The sequence below is a fragment of the Heloderma suspectum genome, chromosome 7 (genome assembly GCF_057233095.1).
Source record: "Heloderma suspectum isolate Gila_16-S chromosome 7, 16-S_ref, whole genome shotgun sequence".
In the NCBI taxonomy this organism is placed as follows: domain Eukaryota; kingdom Metazoa; phylum Chordata; class Lepidosauria; order Squamata; family Helodermatidae; genus Heloderma; species Heloderma suspectum.
The window spans coordinates 1,736,485-1,756,827 of record NC_139464.1 but is presented as its reverse complement, the minus strand read 5'-3'; the positions used below and the strand labels follow the sequence as shown (position 1 = coordinate 1,756,827).

Genomic DNA, 20,343 nt, shown 5'->3' with positions numbered 1-20,343 from the left:
ATCAATTCTGTTTAGTTTTTATTTATTTTTAAATGTGTGTCTTTTATATTTTTGATGTATTGTGCACAATGCAGAGAGCTCCGGTTACTGGGCAGTTAAAATGAAATAAATTGCTGTGAGTTAAGAAGTGTGAAGGCTGGTCTGGAGAAGGCTGGTTGCGGGCTGCATCTTATTCCCATGCTGATGCATGTGCAGTGGGGCTGCCTTGCCACGTCCCACACAGATGTGGGGAGGCAGCAGAGAGGCCCCCCTCCACCCCAGGTGCAAGGGAGACCCTGCTTGTGACATGAATTGCATGCCTACCTCTCAAGTAGTGTGGGAAGGTTACAGGAGGACACCGATGGGAGCGGCTCCCTTGGACTGGAGCTAAGCCCAAGCCCCTTCTGGCAAGGGAGACAGAAGCCCCCTTCCTCTCCTCCTCCTCCACCGGGGGCCGGAGGCACCTGGCAGGCCAAGCTTCCCCCCACTCACACTTTGCCAAGTTAGCACTGAAGAGGAGGAGGGGAGCAGAAAGGCCAGGAGCTGCAGGCACTGAGTGATGAGTTAGGGGCTGGGGCACCCCAGCAACTCTGCATGGCAGTGCCTTCCTCTGGCTGGCTGCCAGGCCTGTGGCTTGGGTCCCCAGGGCTGGGGCAAGAGCAGAGATGCTTGCAGAAACCTGGGGGCTTCTGTGCTGAGTTGCAGGCACCTGTGGTTGGGAACAGGCTGAGTCTCCATCAGTGCCCCCTCCCCCAATATTCATTGCCTGTTTAATTGAAGACTATGTGTCCTGGGCCAAGGATATAGCTGGCAACAGGATTTCACAACACAATCTCTTGCAGAGGATGCTGGGGTGGGGGAGGAGGGTGTCGGGGGATCATGGCTCACACCCAGCTTCTTCGGCAGCCCTGAAAATATGTATAATTATTTAAAAGTTTAATGTTTAAAAATGTAAGCCTTTCCATCTAAAAAAGATCCACAGTGCATCTTCTATAAAATCAGGCTATAAAAACATTATAAAAGATCAAGCCAAGCCACAGGCAAAGACTAGCAATCAATCAAGTGGCAAACTCCAAAGAGAAGAAGCATCTCAGAGACCCAGAGCAGCCCTCACCCACACCCCGCTCCAGTGGCAAAAATGCTCTGGACCATCCTCCAAAATGTAAAAGGAAAGGAGTGAGACCAGCACGTTGCCCTAGTCACGCACTCCGTTGTCATTTTCTGTACTTCCTTTTGCTTTGATTAAAGACTTCATTTGTTTCATTATTCATTGATTTCCATTCACATTCAGTTTGTTACATTTAGTTTCATTTCTTTTAGAATTGTCTTTATATTATTTCTGCCCCTGTGGTGGTATTACGGCAGCTGCAGTCATTCTGAATAGGTGAAGGAACATAGGAAGCTGCCTTGCAGAGCCCCAGCTTGCACGTCACAGCAAGCAAGACCATGCCTTGCCCACGGGATGTTTAACCCTCGCACAACCCCCACCGCCTGGGTTTGCAACCACTGGCCCTTTCTCTCCTCTGCCTCATCATCACCAACATCATCACCATCATTTCTCCTTCCTACGGTTTCATGCCCAAGGCAACTAACAACAATAAAAAAATAACAAATATAAAATAATAAAAGCCCCTATAATAAGCAATAATCCAAAGCATGTAAGACAAGCAGCAGAAAAGCAGGAGAAACAGCTGCCTTGCTTGCCCCCAGCCTGGCCCTTGCACAGCAGCAGGAGAACAGAGTCAACTCAGTAGGCCAAACGGACATGTGTCTCAAGGGTCCCTGAAGGGGGGCTAGACAGGCTTCCCTAGGAAGGGGGTTGTACAGCCTGGGGCAGCCACGGAGTGGGTCTTCCCCCAGTCCCTATGCAGAGACCTTTGGCTATTGGGTGGTATGGAAATGTGATACATAAGTAAAATAAAAAAGCGTCTTCTGGGGAGCTCAGGAGATGCAGGGTTTTTCCCCCAAAGATCTGAATGGCCAGCAGGCAGGTATCGCATGGTGCAGGTGGGGCGAAGGTGGAGGTGGCTGTGCAAGACTGGGCTACCCGCCCGCACCAGGGGGTTGCAGGGGGGGAGCCGGACCAGCAGGACCAGCGGCCAGCGCTGTTGGGCGCCTGCCGTGGCCCGTGGCCGCAGCAGAGGACCCACCATCAACCCCTGGAGGCCTTTGGCCCTGCTGCCGCTGCTCTGTGTGGGCAAGTGCTCATCCCACTTGCTCTAGCCCTCTTTTGTGGGGGTTTATCTTGAGGAAAAGGGAAAGGAAGGAAGCTCCCACCCTCTGCCTGAAGCCTTGAAGAGCTGCTGCTGCTCAGAGGAGGCAATTATGGGCTAGAATCAAGTGATGGCTAGACTTGTTACAAGGCAATGTCACTTGTTCACCCTCCCATAAAGGAATGGTGGTGTCCCCAGAGCATGAATGTTCCCATCTCTTTGCTCTGGATTTTCTGCTTTCTCTCTGTTATTGGCCTGTGGAACTCCTGCTGACTGAGTTCTGCTAAAACTCTGCAAAGGGCAAGTTGACCTCAAGGGATCCATGGGCAAAACATGCCAATTGTTCTAGCCAAGCAAACAAGTTGAATATAAATGTGGTATGTACTTTTCTTTTAATGAGCTACCAGCTTCCATAGCATCATGACCTGCACCCTGATGAATTCCAGTGAAGCATGAAGGCCTTCCATTGTTAAGTGGGAGTCACACGGCTATCGTATAAGAATGCCCACCGTGCATCTAACTGGATGTGGAGTTGGCACCACATGGTCACCCATGAAAACCTAGTTGGACATAATTACAATTACGTAAGTGTCCTGCCTCTATTTTCTGATTGGATGAAGTTTATTGCGATATGTATTAGGGAGTGACATAAGCACTCTGGTTGATTCAAGGTTCAGCTACAGCACACCATCTGCTGAAGACACCATGTGAGTCAAGGAGCACCCGAGGGCCCTGGCTGACAAGGACGTCTTTTGGAGGGTGCACAGCTATGCTGAAAATGGAATCTTTGCAAACATGTAATTAGCTTAGTTTGTCTAGCAGTATGAACTGCAGTTGCAAGTGTAAAGCGATGCACGTTGGGGCAAAAAATCCCAACTTCAAGTATAACCTGGTGGGATCTGAGCTCATACTGCCCCTGTACAAATCCATGGTGCAACCACACTTGGAATACTGTGTATAGTTCTGGTTACCACACCTAAAAAAAGATATTGTAGAGCTGGAAAAAGTGCAGAAAGGGGCAACTAAAATGATCAAGGGCCTGGAGCATCTCCCCTATGAGAGAAGGTTACAACAGCTGGGATGATTTAGCTTGGGGGAAAGGAGGGTAAGGTGAGACATGATAGAGGTGTACAAAAGAATGCATGGTGTGCAGAATGTGGATAGGGAGACATTGTTCTCCCTTTCACATAATACTGGCATCCAAAGGGGTCATACCACGAAGCTGATTGGTGGGAGATTCAGGACAGAGAAAAGGACATACTTCTTCACACAAAGCATAGTCAAACTATGGGATTCACTACCACAGTATGTAGTGATAGCCACCAATTTGGAAGGCTTTCTAAGAGGGTTGGACAAATTCATGGAGGAGAAGGCTGTCGGGTGCTAGTCCTGAGGGCCATGTGCTACCTCCAGTACCAGAGGCAGTGAGCCTCTCTACGCCACTTGCTGGGGAACATGGGTGGGAGGGTGCTGTTGCGCTCGTGCCCTGCTCGCGGGTCCCTGGTCGACAGCTGGTCGACTACTGTGTAAACGGAAGGCTGGACTAGGCGGACCCTGGGTCTGATCCAGCAGGGCTGATGTTCTTATGTTTGTGTGAATTAATTTCCACTCCCCTACACCATCGCTGGTAGCAGTGCAGGCGTCCCCCTCGTGTGTCAGCGTTGCCCCCATGGTGGCAGCTTCTTCCCCACCACAGCAAAGTGAGAAGCCTCATGGGCAGAATCCCCAGTTTGTTTATAAAACATAAATATAGAAAGAAAAGTGCAATTGCCAAAATATGTCATTATTGAAAACAAACCAACAAAATTAAATAAAGTGGTCACTTCCAACATGTGGTGCCTGAAAGAAGGGGTTTCTCACGTTTGTATAAGAACCGAATGTGCCACCTTTTCTGAATTCAGTCTTGCACGGCAACCCCCCCCCCCCCCCGCTGAACATACTCACGAAACAACAACACTTCTTAAGAACATAAGAAGAGCCATCCTGGATTATGTTATGCCTAACGTGGAGTTTATGGACTTGAGCACGCTCTGGGAGAGAGCGCAGGACAGGAAGGCCTGGTGTGCTGTGGTCCGTGGGGTCACAAAGAGTCCGACACGACTGAACAACAAACATGGAGTTTGTCTTTTTCACAGCAGCAGAACACTGGGTTGACATATTCATCAAGCTGACCACCACAACCCCCAGATCTCTTTCTTGGTCAGTCACTGCTAGCTCAGATCCCATCCGCTTATACTCGATACTGGCACCCCCCCCCCCCAGCAATGTACATCATTTTACATTTGCTTTTTATTGAACTGCATTTGCCATTTTGATGCCCATTCTCCCAGTTTGGAGAGATCCTTTGAGAGTTCCTCTCGAACCCTTTTTCTTTTAACCATTCTAAATGATTTGGAGTCATCAGCAAACTTGGCCACTTCACTGCTCACTCCTAATTCCAGATCATTTATAAATAAGTTGAAAAGCATTGGTCCCAAAAAACAGATCCCTGGGACCCCATGGTCTGCATCCATTTACATTTTATTCCAACTCTTGGCTTTTTCTTCTTTTTGCTGATCCATAAGAGGACCTAAATAATTAACCAATAGTCAACCAATTTACCCAGAACAGACATTCAGCTAACCAGCCTGCCTTCTCTTCCCTGCCTTCTCTTAGTAAGCAACTAAGTATCTATAAATAAGAAATAACTAACTATAAAATATAGTAACTAACTATGAAGTTCACTGCCCTACCCTTCAGCTAGTCAGAGCAGTGAAGAGGAATGCCGCACCTGAATCAGCGCACCCGCTCAAAAATGCGATGGGCTTGTGACTCAAACGCCACTGAAGGGAGAACGTGAGAGCCGCAAGAAGCTCATTCCAGGAAACCGGAGCACAGCACCTGAACTGCTCTCTGCCCTGCCGTGGCCCCGCGCCCGCGCCCGCCCTGGAGCATCGCCTCCCGGCGCCGCGGTCGGGCAGCAGAGTGGCCGCCCCGCGCCTGCCCTAGGGGGAAAGGGAGCCCTGAAGACGCGGGCAGAGGCCGCAGGAGGAGGCGGGCTCCTCCCCCTAAAGACTTCAAGGGCCCCGAACGCGGCGCCGGCCAGCGGGGAGCGCCCCAGGGCAGCTGGACGCTGACCGGGCTCCAGCATCCCACCTTTGGGAGGGGGGACTGGGCCGGGGGCTGCTCCTCCACGCGCACCAGAGAGCAGACCCTTCCCAGCCAGCGACATCCAAAACTCCCCCAGAGGCGCACGTTTCTGGAACTTTGGGGTTACTCCCAAAACCTGTTTGAGAGGCGAGAGCAGACGAACAGAAAGGTGTGCGTGCACAGCGGGAGGTGAAACTCTCTCAACCCCCCTCAGCGCTCTTGGCAACCCTGCTCTGTCCGTCTCCATCCAGGAGCGCCCGGGAGAGCTTGCTGGGACCTGCTGCTGCCGCTGCACGGAGATGCATGTCTGGGGAACAGAGTCTCTGGTCTGTGTTTAAGACCCCTCACCGTTGTAAATATGCATCTGGATCCTGGGGGAGTATATTGTGGGTGGAATGACGGTTGGGGGAGAACCAACACTCACCCCACTCCTCTGTTCAGAATCACAACCTCCTGAAATGGAATTTTCTTTTCAAGTTGAGGCTTCATTACAGGCAGGGGATGGAAAGCACAGTTTGCCCAGCAGGAGTGAAGATGAAGATTGAAATGGGCCAATTTGGCTGGGGTGCAAAAGATTCAAATCCCTTTGCTTAAAAAGGGGGGGGGGAGAAAGGGAGTGACCGTTTGATCTGTGTGGAAAAGATTGCAATAGATATTCCATGGTATGAAAGAGTAAGTGCAACGTCTTCCCTTAAAATATTCTTGAATATATCCACAGGCGAGGTTTGGACCAAGTTGAGTTGCACCCACCCAGCTTCACCACTTCAAACCTGAACCAGCCTTGCCCTGCCCTGCCCTGCCCTGCCCTGCCCTGCCCTGCCCTGCCCTGCCCTGCCCTGCCCTGCCCTGCCCTGCCCTGCTCATGAGAGCTCAGTGTAGCTGGGGGCTGCCCAGGCCTTTCTGTGTTGCTCCATCATGTCCTGCAGTTGCACAGGCACCAGCTTGGTCTAGAGCACAGGCGGGCAATATCCCACCCACAGGCCTAGTCTGGCCTGCAGAGGCTTGGCTCCCCCCCCCCCCGCCCAGCCTGTCATGATGCCCCAACACCTGGCCAGGCTAACCTTCTAGCTTTCCATGCAGTGGCTGGAAATGCAGCCTCCCGTTGGTGCAGCCCAGCTTGTTATGTCCCCTCCTGCAGGCCCCAGAGGCACAGAGCAGCCTGGCAGGACAGGATGAGCCCCCTCCTCATCCAACCCTCACCTTCCCAAGTTACACTTCACAAGGAGTGACTACTCCAGCTTTGCTGTTCTGCTGTTCTTTGTTGCATACAACAAGCTAAGTCAGGGAATTCTCTCTAAATTCTGTCTGGAGGGAGTTTGGTTGCCAAAAAACTAGGCTGGAAGTTTTGTGGTTTTAGGAGATTGACATGGCTGTAAGATTTAAACTCTTTTTTTCCTCTGACACCCTTTCCTTTCTCAGATCCTTCCAGCATGTCCCCCAGAGAACAATGGGCTGTCCTATGCAAATGGCCCTGCTCGGACGTTTGCATCAGAGCTCTTCAGATCACAAGAGATGTGTACGTGTTTTGCACCCAACGCTGTGCATAGAATCATAGAATAGCAGGGTTGGAAGGGGCCTACAAGGCCATCACGTCCAACCCCCTGCTCGGTGCAGGAATCCAGGTCAGAGCATCCCTGGCAGATGGCTGTCCAGCCTCGTCTTGAATGCCTCCAGTGTGGGAGAGCCCACCACCTCCCTAGGTTATTGGTTCCATTGTCGTATTGCTCTTACAGTCAGGACGTTTTTCCTGATGTTCAGCTGGAATCTGGCTTCCTGTCACTTGAGCCCATTATTCTGTGTCCTGCACTCTGGGATGATCGAGAAGAGATCCTGGCCTTCCTCTCTGTGGCAAACTTTCAAGCACTTGAAGAGCGCTATCCTATCTCCCCTCAGTCTTCTCTTCTCAAGGCTAAACATGCCCAGTTCCCTCAGTCTCTCTTCATAGCGTGCCGAGAGGGGAGGGCCTCTGCTCACATTAGCCCTCCTCCAGTCATCTGGCACTTCGCCCATCTCCCATGATTTCTCAAAGAGAAATCAGCGGTTCTGAGAGTTCTTCTGCCAGTTCCTTTATTACTCTAGGATGCAGTTCATCTGGCCCTGGAGATCTGACCTGATTCAAAGTAATGAGGTGTTCCTTGACCATATGCATATCAATCTCAAGCTGCAATCCTGCCCCTTCAGCCTGTACTTCACCTTTGCCAGGGGGGTCATAGACCCTCTTTTGGGAGAAGACTGAGCCAAAGTAGGAATTGAGCACCTCTGCCTTTTCTTTGTCATCTGTTATCATTTTGCCATCCCTATTTAATAGTTGAACCACCATTTCTTTCCTCTGCCTTTTACTATGCATGTATCTCAAGAAAGCCTTTTTGTTGCTTTTAGCATCTCTCGCTAACCTCAGCTCGTTCTCAGCTTTAGCCTTCCTGACGCCATCCCTGCCATTCTGTGCTACCTGCCTGTAGTCTTCCCTTGTTGCCTGGCCTTCTTTCCACTTCCTAGATGTGTCTTTTTTTGTTTTCAGGTCATCCCTAAGCTTTTTGTGAAGCCACACTGGCTTCTTCTGTTGTCTTCCACCTTGTTTTCTTGTTGGAATGGTTTGTAATTGTGCCTTTAGAATTTCCTTTTTTAAAAACTTCCACCCATCTTGGACTCTTTACAAGATGGGGGATACGTGGCTCAACAACAATACAAGCAAGAAAGATCTTGGAATTGTTGTCGATCACAAGCTGAATATGAGCCAACAATGTGATGTGGATGCAAAAAAGGCCAATGCTCTTTTGGGCTGCATTCATAGAAGCATAGCTTCCAAATCCTGGGAAGTACTAGTTCCCCTCTACTCAGCACTGGTTCGGCCTCATCTGGAGTACTGTGTCCAGTTCTGGGCAACGAAGATGATCAGAGGGACTGGAAACAAAGCCCTATGAAGAGAGACTGAAAGAACTGGGCATGTTTAGCCTTGAGAAGAGAAGACTGAGGGGAGATATGATAGCACTCTTCAAGTCCTTGAAAGGTTGTCACAGAGAGGAAGGCCAGGATCTCTTCTTGATCATCCCAGAGTGCAGGACACGGAAGAATGGGCTCAAGTGACAGGAAGCCAGATTCCAGCTGAACATCAGGAAAAACTTCCTGACTGTAAGAGCAATACGACAATGGAACCAATGACCTAGGGAGGTGGTGGGCTCTCCCACATTGGAGGCATTCTAGACGAGGCTAGACAGCCATCTGTCAGGGATGCTCTGACTTGGATTCCTTCACTGAGCAGGGGGTTGGACTCGATGGCCTTGTAGGCCCCTTCCAACCCTACTATTCTATGATTCTATGAGTCCTTTTCTCATTAGAGTCACTTGCCATGGGACCTTACTGATCATTGCTCTGAGTTTATTAAAATTGGCTTTCCTAAAATCCACGGTATGCGTTGGGCTACGTTTGGCTTTTGCTTCCTTTAGAACCAAGAACTCAAGTGTAACAGGGTCACTTTCCCCAGAGTTCCTGTAACTGTTACTTGATCCACAATGTCATCTCTGTTGGTTAGGATCAAGTCAAGGATAGCCGATCCTCTAGTTCCCTCCTCTACTTTCTGTAGGAGGAAGTTATCCACCACACAAGTCAGGAATCTCTTGGAGGGGCCGTATTTTGCAGAATTTGTCTCCCAACAAATATTGGGGAAATTGAAGTCCCCCATTACTACTACGTCATGCTTCCTTGAAACATTGGCAATTTGCTTTTCAAAGGTTTCATCCTCGTCTTGTCTTTGATTGGGTGGCCGGTAGTAGACTCCAACCACCAGGTTCCTTTTATTCTTTGCTCTATTTATTTTTACTCAGATGCCCTTGATGGGGCTCCCAAGCTCATCCTCCTGTATTTCTGTGCAGAGATATGTGTTTTTTTAAAATATAGTGCAGCTCCACCTCCCTTTCTTTTCCTCCTGTTCTTTGTGAACAAGTTATATCCTTCAATTGCTGTATTCCAGTCATGGGAGTCATCCCACCAAGGCTCAGTTACACCTCTCAAGTCATAATTTCCCTCCTGTATTAGGAGTTCAAGTTTGTTCTGTTTGTTTCCCATACTCTGGGCATTAGTATATAGACATCGAAGACCATGTGCCTGATCATCTGGCTTTCTTCCTACATGTTTTTGAAGAGTATTATTGGGCGCTATTAGAGCTGTTCTCTCCATTGTGGCTCATGAGCCTTCATCCATTGTTAGCTCCAAGTTTAAATTTCCCCCCTGCCCCAAAATACTATCATGCCTGCCCCCATCTTTCCATGCTGTGAGTCCTTCTGCATTAAACAGAATTGCTTGGGACAGAATTTGAATGCTCTGAGTTAATAAGGAGTGACTACTCCAGCTTTGCTGTTCTGCTGCTCTTTGTTGCATGCAAGCTTAGGCTCTCTTCACAGCTTGGTTTTTTAGCAGGATCATTCTTATTCAATCACTGGTTTTTGTGGGAGCTTTAAACGATGCCACTGCTCTCCTGCTGGTATCTCACAACTTCCCCTCCCTCTTCCTGTGTGTCAGGGTGGAAACTGAGCCGATAGAACCCCAGAGCAGTTCTGATTCTGAGGAGGATCAGCAATCCGTGGGAGAGGAGCCAGCTCATCCCTCACAGGCACAGCAGCTGGCAGAGATTCCTCCTGCCGGCATTCCTGAGATAGATAGTGATCCTAGCAGTGAGAAAGTGTGGGAACAGGGCTTGCTAGACGCTTGACGCAGGGAGCGACGAGTGATGGAGGGCGCGGAAAGGAGGTGTAGCACCTGTTTGGCGCGCAAGCAATGGCCACCTCCCATGGACCCAAGGGAAAGAGGGAAGATCTCTCCCTAGCCCATAAGTTCAGGGTCTTCAAGTGTCTCTCCTTCAAACGGGGATCAACTGCCTACTCAGAGCATAAGCTCCTCTGCTGTTCCTTGCTTAGTTGCTGGTGATTAGCATCTGAAAGAGTCATTAAGTTGTAAAAGGATTAAAGCCTGTGTCTTGAGTTGGCTATTGGAGTCTACTGAAAGAGGCCGCTAGGGCGCTCCTGACACCGTGTTATCTGAGAATGGGGAAAACCCAGCATTTTCTGTGCTTGTGACTGAAATCACTATTTCCCCATGTATTTCCACTTTAGTGCTTTGTCCCACTTTGTGTGGGTGTGTGCTAGGGGTGTTCTGGGCAGTGTTGAATAACATTGTCATGACAACAAATCGGTGGGAGGGTAGGGGCAGGTTACTGAATATGCTTCCAGTGACCGTTTCTGCCTCCCTCCCATTCCACTATGGGTGCTTGAACTGTAAAGTTGTTAACCATCCCAAATGCTTCTCCAAGATCCCCCTGAACACAGCAATGCTTACTTCTGAGTAAACACATTGGCTGTAAGGCTTTCCTTTCCTTGAATAAGCACCATCAAAATCTGTGTGGCTTGCTTCTGAGTAGGCATGCATTGGATGTCTACTTAGAGTAGCAGTCTTAAGGTCTCCCATCCCCTTCAATGCATGTACTTGGAACCTCCCCCTTCATTGACTTCACCAACTGCTTCTTCTCCCTTTTGCTCACCAGATTGATGGGCTTTTTTTCCTCCCAGGGTGGATTGGGAAGTCTCCCTTCTCAGCCATGCAGGAGAAAGGCTTGACAGTTAGGATTTCAAGGGGTATTAAAAGTGCCTTTTCTCCTCCCCTGAATAAATTCATCATGCAGAGCTTGGAATGGTCATTTTTAATGGTTTCTTTTTTGTGTGTGGAGTTGTTTTAGATAAGGCAGTAATGCTGAGGTGGTTTTCCATAGTACTCCCTCCCACCTAGCCAGCCACTATCTCTTCTCCTAGCCCACCTTGCAGAGTTGTTGGGAAGCCAGAATAAGGGGGAAGAGCAACAACAGCAAGGGGGGGGGGAAGCAAGCCAGGTCTAATGAAGAAGGCATCTCCAGTGAAGCGGTCACCGGGGGGGGGGGCTGCTAGGGACGGCTTGGTGCATTGACTGTGTACAAGTCCGTTTGTGGATTTCTTACTTCTGTAGTTGGGAACCCAGAAATCGGGATACCCTTCAAACTCAGTAGTGCAAGCAATGTACTGCATTTAATTCCATCGCCCACTGACATATTTAGCAGAGGAGGACTAACAGCGCCAGCAACCTTGGAGTAAGCCACCGAGAAGGCTTTCTCTCCCTCGCCACAAAGTCAGAGGAAGGAGTGGACCAGCTCCCACAGCCCCCTCCCCAGGCCACTAGAAGGTCTCCCGACTTCCCTCCTGCTGTGGAGGAGTGGAGGGGCAGGCGGAGCCATCCATCATGTTACTGGATCCAATGACCAGGGGAGGGGAGGGGGCATGGAGCCAGCAGCCCCCTTCTGTCCTAATGGTTCCGTGCAGCTCAGCCCAGCCACGAAAAGATACAAAGCGGAGGGACACCCTATGACAGCCGCCAGTATACAGGGCCAGTGTAAATCCCGGAAAGCATCTGGAATCGAAAGGATCGGTTTGTAGTGGGATGAAATGCCAGGTGTGAAGAGAGCCTTACTCAAGGAATTCTCCCTAAATTCTGTCTGGAGGGAGTTTGGCTGCCAAAGAACTAGGCTGGAAGTTTTGTGGTTTTGGGAGATTGACATGGCTGTAAGATTTAAACTTTTTTTTCCTCTGACACCCTTTCCTTGCTCAGATCCTTCCAGCATGCTTCCCAGAGAACAATGGGCTATCCTATGCAAATGGACCTGCTCAGACATTTGCATCAGAGCTCTTCAGATCACAAGAGATGTGTGCGTGTTTTGCACCCAGCGCTGTGCATCCTACGATGTTTCTATTTCTAAGATTTTCCTGAAACCTGCTTATGCTGTGCTGTTGCTCATTGGGCCCTACCCCTGCAATGTCCTTGCCTGATGCCTCAGGGGCTAGTGGGGGTTGCAGAGGTGGTGGTGAGAGGAATGCCCTGGTTATCTCCAGGCACAGGTCAGAGATAACGGTGGGATTCCCTTGCTTGCTTACTTGGGAGGGGAGCTGTGTGCTGAAGCAAGGATGTACCTGCAGGGTTTGCTCAGAGGCTGGTTTTGCTTAATCCCAGGGCTGTTTTTAGATGCTTGGAAGATCTGGGGGTCAGGCCCATAGGATGCCAATCTGCACAAGATTTTGATATGCTAATTTACATCTATAGATGCACATCTAGACCTAATTACTAGGATTTATTTAAATTTCACAGAAAGCAAACTACCCAACCAATTGCTCATCCAAATCACCCCCCCACACACACACACTCAGTTAATTTGCACCCTTTCCCAGATCATCCCAAATCAGTAGCTCCAATTACAACGAATCTGTGATGATGTAAAGACGTGCAAAAGAGGAGGTGGCTGGTGGCTATTCATAAGCCCTCTCTCACCCTGCCCTGCCCTCTCACAGACACGCCCACACACACTGCTAACGGTTGCCACCCGAAGAAGGCAATTTTTACACCAGAATGGACTTTCACATATTTGATTGAGTGCGAATCCAAAAGCGAGCCGGGGCGAAACAGGAGGTCAATTAATTTCCACCCTGCTCGTGCTCCAAAATTTAAGCAATTCCCCTTCATTTGATTGACCCATTCCATCATCATTGCCACCGTAAACTAAATTCGAACTGACATGAGGAGGAGCCATTCCAGGGGTGGGGGTTCGGAGCAGCACAGTGCACAGCGAGGGGAGGATGAACCCTTCCTCTCTGCGATCCTCCTGGAAACTGCCCCCTGCATGGCCGTTAAGCTTAGAGAAATCCCCCTACTGGCACCAATGGGGCTGTTCTCTCTAAGCTGAATGGCAATTAAGCTTGGAGAGAATGAAATGAAGGGGGAGGCCCCTTCCATTGGCACCCATGCACATTCGTGCCTCTGGGGAATAGAGTCAGGGCCTGAGGAAAAAGCACTGGGGCCAGAGCTCCAGGAGCCCAGGCCTAGCAATGCCGCTGACCACAGGTATCACCAGAGGCACAGCATGTCACACCCTGAAGGTGAGGCCTGACCTGACCAGAAAATCGAGAACCCAAGAGACCCTGTGCAGGAGCCTGTGCACCCCCGCCTAGCAGTGCTGAATGTTCACGGTACCATCAACCACTTGCAGGATCTTCTCAAGTCGGTGAAAAGTCACTGCTATTGAGGTGTATGGCGAGACTGCCAGCAGGTTCTTCTGCTCCAGTGACAAACTGGGTGTGGGGGGGTTGAGGTCAGAGCAGCCAATCGCAGAGGACAGCATCTTCACAAGGTCCACGAGGTTTGTCAAATCATAGGGTATCTGTTCGGCTGGTTCCTGCAGAGGGAGGTTGGAGATGACCTGGCCAAAGGTGTCCAGAGTCCGGTACATGGCCCCCAGGCTCGCCGCAGGCAGCTCCTCAGGGATGAACTCCAGCCCACTGACACTCGTGCTCACTGCAGGGAGCTGCATTGGGAGGAGAGAAGGCAGCAGGTGGTTAAGATAGGACCAGAGGGCAGGCGCGTCTTGTCCGGAGAGAGGCAGAAGGGACAGCGGGTGGGCAGAGGCTGCTGGGGCGCTGACCTCAGAATAAGAGGGCAGTGGTCCTGCTCTTGCCGCGCGCTCTGGCCCTCCCGTGTCGCGGCGTGGTGCACAGCTCACTGGCACTTGCCAGCCTCAGTCAGCCCAGCGCCGGACTGGTGGTGCTGCTTTCTAGCGAGCATGGTTGAAACGCCTGCCACGGAGAAGTCCTGGGCCATGTGCCAGAGAAGCCCTTCAGGCACCTCTGTCGGGGAGGGAGGGGCGGGGGCATGGGTGCCCCAGGGCTTTCTTTGACTTTGCTTTCACTGTTGCTGGAAGAGGTGGGTCAGGGAGCACCACCCTGCTGGTTCTGTCCAGCACCGCAATCCCGAGGCAGTTCAGAATCCACCGAGCTCACGGAGGCCTCCCCACCCTCTTGCCACCCTCCCTGGGTGTTCCCAGCAGGTGTGACAGGGCCACGGGCTGGGGTGCAGCACCCTGAGAAGGCCCCCATTCCTGCATGCGGATGCTTGTGGGGCTGCCACAGCTCGGGTGCTCAGGCCTGGCCTTGAGGCCACAGTGCTGCTCTAGGCTCAGGCCACAGATGTGCAGTGAATACACAGGGAAGCCAGGCGGCAGCCCCTGTCTGCGCCCCCCCCCCCGCTTACCTGCTGCTGCCGGATCCTGGTCATCATGATTTTGGCGAGGCTTTTGATGTCAGCTCTCATCTGCCGGGTGGTTATAGGCACTGCCTGGCTGCAGAAGAGGGTCAGCCAGGTGCACAGAAGCCCAAGCAAGGACATACTGGGGTAGCAGCGCATCTTCTCCTTTGGCCCTGTGCAGGCAAACCGGGAAGCCAATGAGCGAGACTCCCAGGCCTGGGTACGGGATGGGAAGAAGCAGCAGGGTTCCCAAAAGGTCTAGCTCTTCCAGAGGAAGGGCTCATGGGGGCAAGGTTGGCCTTGCACGGCAGGCCACACGGGGAGCAGAGTAGGAGAGCAGGGGTGTCCCAGCCCTGGAGGAGACAACAAACAGCAAATGACCCATCTGTCCCCCGTAGGCCCTTGTCCCCTGCTGGGAGTGGGGAGGCTCAGCTGACCTTCGGGCTACATCAGCTCTTCGGGGTTGGATTAAACTGGTCTAATGAGATTAGGGTTTTTAGATGGAATTTATAGTTATTTTTAGGGTTCCATGGTAGATCTCATGTTGAGTACTCCCCAGATTAGAAAATGCAACTCATACATCTCACAAGTGAAATAAAGGTCTTCTGTGCCTTGTGCCTGAGCACTTTCCTGTCCATTAGAATCACAGAATCATCCAGTTGGGAGGGTGCTCAAAGGTTACTGAGTCCAGCCCCTGCCAATGTGGGAAATCAACCACTACAGCATCCCAATTGGCAGTCATCCATCCTCTCCTTGAATGCTTCCTACGAAGGAGAGGCCAGTTTGTGCTGCTGTCAAAAAGCTTGCACCATCAGGAAGCCCTTCCTAAAGTTTAGTTGCAATCCCCTTTCTTGCCATTTGAACCCAGTGGTTGAGGTCCTGGAGAACAAGAGAGTAAATTGTGCAAGGAGTGAGCTGACAAAGAACACGACCTGCATGGTGCAGTGGTTAGAGCGCTGGACAAGAGCACAACTCAAAAGGGACCCAAACTCCAAGATTTCAGTAATTTGCCACCATGATGGGCATTCATCAAGCCCCCAGACATGACTTGATTGATGGAATTCCCTTATAAAAGACCCCCCCCCTTATCTTGGTATCAGTCTGGTCTGTGTGTGCTTAGAACTACCACTGAGTAACCAGTAGTCAGTTCAGAAACTCTAAGGTGCAGAATGCAATTAAAAATGTAAAGCTCTTTATGAACCTCAGAGTTTGCATTGCATTCAGACCTGAAGGGGAGAAAATGCTTCTACAGGCAGCAAGAAAGCACGAAGGAGCAGAGAAGCACAGGAAGGCTCCTTACGGACATATCTTGGATGAAGCTGCCTGGCATAAGGCCTTATACCAAGGACATAATTGGCTCAACCGCCCCATCCAGGCTCACGGGGGAGATGTCAGAGCTCCTCCCAGATATTCGCTGAGTCTCTCCTTGGACCATCTCAAGGCGGGAGTCGGTGTGCCAGGTGGGAGTGAAGTTAAGGCAAGTGTACAACTCCGGAGGGCCTGATAAGTGATACGCATTTCCTGTGGATTTCAACAAGCACTGCTGACAGTTTTGGCAACTTACTTCATCACATTGTCAACGGCAAGCAGAAACAGGAGCCTCCCAGCTGCACTTGACATGTTCCAGTTACATAATTTAGAATGCAGAGAGAGACCAAGCGGCAAAAGCCAAATTCATGGATAGCATGTCAAAATTAGAGTTGCCCAGCTGACAGACTGCATGACCAGTAAGCCTCTGCAGACCCAAGGGACAGTTTTTCAGAGTCTGAGAGAGGAAACCAAACGCCACATAACTCTGTGACCTTGGCGCTTGCTGCCTCACACACAGGAGGCGAGCCAAAGCCCAGAAGCAGGCCAAATGTCTCTTGTGAAGGTGAGGCAAGGCTACTTACCTTCTGACTGTTATTCACACTCCTGTTTGGGTGATTGTATTATACATTGGACTGCCTTTGAAAACGGTCCAGAAACTTCTGTTAGTTCAAAATAAGGTGGTTGGGCTGCTAGCTGGGACTGGCTAATGTATTAGCAAAACGTGATCGCGTCTTCATCCGCACTGGCTGGCTGCCCATTTCTGGGCCTAATTCAAAGTGCTTGTTTTAACCTTTAAAGCCCTGAATGGCTTGGAGCCAGGTCACCTGAAGGAACATCTCCTCCCATATGTACCTGCCCCGGCATTAAGGTCTTCATCTGAGGCCCTCCTCCAAGTGCCCCCACCAAATGAGGCAAGGTGGTAGCTACAAGAGAGAAGGCCTTTTCAGTGGTGGCATCCTGTGGCATGCTCTCCCCAGGGGGGCTTGCTTGACATCTGCATCATGGTTTCTCCTGCTCCAGGGGAAGACCTTTGTATTCCCCTCAGCATGTTAAGAACTATTTTTAATGCCTTTGGTGCTCTATATTGCTGCTGGTTTTATGACGTTGTAATGGTTTTATTATTTGCTGCTGGTTTTATGCAGCACTATTTTTACTTTTTGTTTTAACATTCATACTGTAAATTTTTAATCTCTTGTACACCCCCCAGAGAACTTTGGATACTGGCAGTTTAAAGGTACAGGAATGAATGAATAAAACAAGTGACAGGCCTGCGGTGGTGGAAGTGCTGCCAGCAGCAGGCAGGAGCAGCTTATCCAGATGAATGAAGTGTCCCCAGGAATGCAGAGGACGACTTCCACCTGGCCAGAAGGTGGTGCGAACATGGCCTGCTTTCCTCTGTCCAGCCAGCAAGCGTGCTGCACCTGGCAGGCCAGTGTTTGTGCTGCCAACAGCTGCCCAGATGGCCCACCATTGCTGCCCCCCCAGCTGCTTTTTAAGAATATGCCCCCCCGCACATCAGTTGACCATGACAAGAGCCCTGGCTCCCTCCAGATATGCTGGTCCACAACCCCCATCATCCCCAGCCAGTATGGTTGCATGGTGGTGTTGGCTGGGAAGGATAGGAGTTGTAGTGCAACGTATCTGGAGGCCCACGGTTGGGGACAGCTGGGCTACAGGTGAGCACCCACCTGCCCACCTGCGGGACCCGCAGACCGATCGCCCTGACTGGCACTGCAGTGGCGCCCGGGAGTCTGCCACCGCTGAGGACCCCCTTCCTTCCCGGAGGAGAGCAGAGAGGGCCCCGCCAGGTTCTCACGCCCCAAAGGGCATGCTCGACCCCCTCCCCCAGATGGCCACTTCCGGCCTCGCCGAGAAACCGGGAGCAGAGCTGCGCCCCGCCGAAGACCAGCCTGGGGGGCAAATCGCGGAGAGCGCGATCCCCTCGCACCCAGCCCCGAGCTGCACCCGGTGGAAGAGGCCGCCGGCCGTGGGGCCGAGGACTGGCGGCGCCCCCTCCCCAGGAGAGGCAGGAGGGGCGAGGCAGGGCTGCGGGAACTTCGCCTTCCCTTCGCGGGACCCGCGAGACCACGGCTCCCGCAGGGGGCGGGCGGCCGGGCGAGGAAAGGGGCCGGGCAGCAAAGCACCGGGAGGGCCGGCTAGGGCCCCCGCGCCGAGCGCGACTGCTGGCAACGCCGGTCTGGCGCGCGCGAGGGGCCTCCAGCAGAGGAGGCCAAGCGGGCGGCGAAGCCCAGCCACACCGCCCCCGCCTCGCCCCCCGAGAGCGCCCCGGCCTCAGCGCTCGTTTCTTCGGACGGCGGGGGACGCGCTCCCTCGCGGGCTTCGAAGGTGGTGATCGGCCGGCCGGCCGGCCCCCAGGCGCCCACCCCGAGAGAAAAGGCGCCTGCTCTGCCGGGCTCTGGGCACCGGCTCTCTTCTCTCCGGACTGAGCCCCCCCGCTTCGGTCGATTCCCGAACAGAGGGGTCCCGGGGCTCAGGCCAACGCGGAAGCCGGGTCCTCTAGCGCCACGAGGCAGGGCTGTGGGCCTCCTATGCTAAGCAAAGGCACTCTGCACATGTTCTCTCGCAATCTTTCTTCTCCTCCCCCGCCCTTGTCCCTGAACCCAATTCCGGGCCAAGCCCCTCCTGGAAGCCTCGCTGGCCTTTAGGTCCCTCCTAAAGCAGGCAGCCTTCGAGTCAGCCCAGCCGAGGGGGAGCCGGGCGGGATTGGCAAAGCCCACTCGGGCCCTGTCCCGCCGCTGGCGCAGCGCGAACGCCACCCTGCCGCCCGGCGGCCACCGCCCTGGGCTGGGCCGCCCCTCCTGGCAGCCTCGGGTTCCGCCTGCTCTACCCGCGAAGCTGCGCAAGAAAAGGAGCTCCGGGAGGGAGCCGGGGGGCGGAGCGGGAGCCGAGGACGGAGCGAGCGAGCGAGCGAGCGGGGGATGTTCGCGCGCTCGCGGGCCCCGCTCTCCCGCCCGCCTGTCCCCAGGCCCCCCTTACGGAGGCACAGGCCGCGGAAGGAGCCGCCGAAAGCCCGTCGCCGGGCGGATCCCCTTGGCCGGTCCCAGGAGCCAGACCCCTCTGCTCAGCCATGTGGTTATGGAGTGGGGGGAGCGGAGCGCCCCTGGGGGAGAGGCTGGCGAAGCCCCCCTTCCGTACTCAAGAGCGGCGCCTTGCAAAGCAGAGAGGGGCCCCGGAGGCACGGCGTCAAAACGGGTGCGAGGGAAAGGCTGTCTGCACGTGCTCAGGGGCACTCCTCGTCCCGGAACAGGTTCGGAAGGGAGGTCTCCGGCAGCCCAGATGCCCCTGTGCCCCGGCTGGGAGAGCCTCCCCACGCGCGTCTCCGCTGCGCTCACCTATCCCGCGCTCCTGCCGCTCTCTCCTCCGCCCGGCCTCTGCAGCTCCATCGCAGCCACGACCTTTTTATACCGCGCGCTCGGCCGACAGTTGCACAACTCGCCCGGCCCGGCCCGGCCCGACCCGGCCCGGCCCCTCCCCTCCCCTCCCTGCTCCGTGCTGCGCACCGAAGAAGGCAGAGAGCCGTGGTGGGTGGCACACCTGCCCCGGGGGTGGGAACCTCCCCCGGCCCGGGAGGGCAGCCCTGTTCAGCCGCGGGGCTGACACGCCGCTGGGGCCGCCTTCCCAGTCGTTAGGGGCGGCGGCGGCGGGGGCGGCTTCCCTACCCGGCCCCTCTCGCGGTGGGGGTTCGGGCTGGCTGAGAAACCGCTTGGAAGGGGCCCGCAGCCCTTTGGAGAGGAGAATGAGGGTAAAATCCAAAATAAGTCCTACGTGGAGCAGACCCACGGAAATGAACGGGACTGAAGTTACTCATAGCTCATTTGTTTCAATGGGTCTACTCTAAGTAGACCTTTCGTTGCGTTTTACCCCAAATGTCCGGGTGGGAATGAATCCGTGGGAGGCGGGATTGGGGGTTGTCTATCATTCCCCTGCACGCGCGTCCCTTTCGCAACTAAATCGCTTTCCCCCCTTATTTCGTTTTAATACTAGAAATACTATTTATTGTTATTTATTCAATTTACAAGCCGCCCTGGGAGGCGTAAACGACAAAACAAGAACTTCGTTAAAAATCAGTTATATACACAATTTAGAAGTAGCCATATCCAGAAAGCGTATAAAAGAAAAAGCGTTGAGTGTGGGGAATGGCTCCTGGTCTCTTCGCCTGACTTCTCCCCAGTTAAAAGCAAGTTGGCTGAATTCATGCTAACTGAATTGGTGTTTGGTAGACTTCGGGGATCGTAGGCGTGTGTGTGGGGAATCTTCTGCTAAGATTTCGGGGTGGGGGTAGTTTTCAGGGTGGCTGAGAGATTCAGCCTAGAATGAAATTTTTAGACTGAATCTCTTCAATCCCCCCCATCCCCACCAGGTTTTCGTATCTATTACTTCTGCAGTCGTTGTTTTTCGATTTAAAAACAAAACAAAACAATGGAACATGCATATGGTTAAGAAAGGGATCGAAAATAAAATGGCAATAACATAATGCCTTTATACAATTCTATATATTTCCTATGTATTCCTCACTGGGAATACTGTGTACAGTTCTGGTCACCGCGCCTAAAGAAAGGACACTGGACAGCTGGAAAAAGGGCAACTAAAATGATCAAGGGCTGGA

General features: G+C 52.6%; 1 protein-coding gene across 2 annotated transcripts; it reads right to left on the bottom strand.

Annotated features, from left to right (window-relative positions):
* Positions 1-10,997: 10,997 nt before the first annotated feature.
* Positions 10,998-19,110, bottom strand: LEP (leptin). Of its 2 annotated transcripts, none has more exons than XM_084811653.1 (3): positions 19,070-19,110; positions 14,412-14,758; positions 10,998-13,689 (listed from the first exon to the last, which is right to left on the bottom strand). In XM_084811653.1, the coding sequence occupies exons 2-3, from the start codon at positions 14,562-14,564 to the stop codon at positions 13,333-13,335; spliced, it is 510 nt and encodes a 169-aa protein (XP_084667779.1). In that variant the 5' UTR covers positions 14,565-14,758; positions 19,070-19,110; the 3' UTR covers positions 10,998-13,332. The 2 variants fall into 2 exon arrangements, with proteins under 2 accessions (XP_084667779.1, XP_084667778.1); XM_084811652.1 differs by having other exon boundaries at positions 14,412-14,578.
* Positions 19,111-20,343: the final 1,233 nt, after the last annotated feature.

Coding starts and splice junctions, on each gene's coding strand:
- LEP (XM_084811653.1), bottom strand. CDS start 14,564: ATGCGCTGCTACCCCAGTATGTCCTTGCTTGGGCTTCTGTGCACCTGG. Junction 13,690..14,411: donor CCAGGATCCGGCAGCAGCAG/GTAAGCGGGGGG, acceptor CTCCCAATGCAG/CTCCCTGCAGTGAGCACGAG.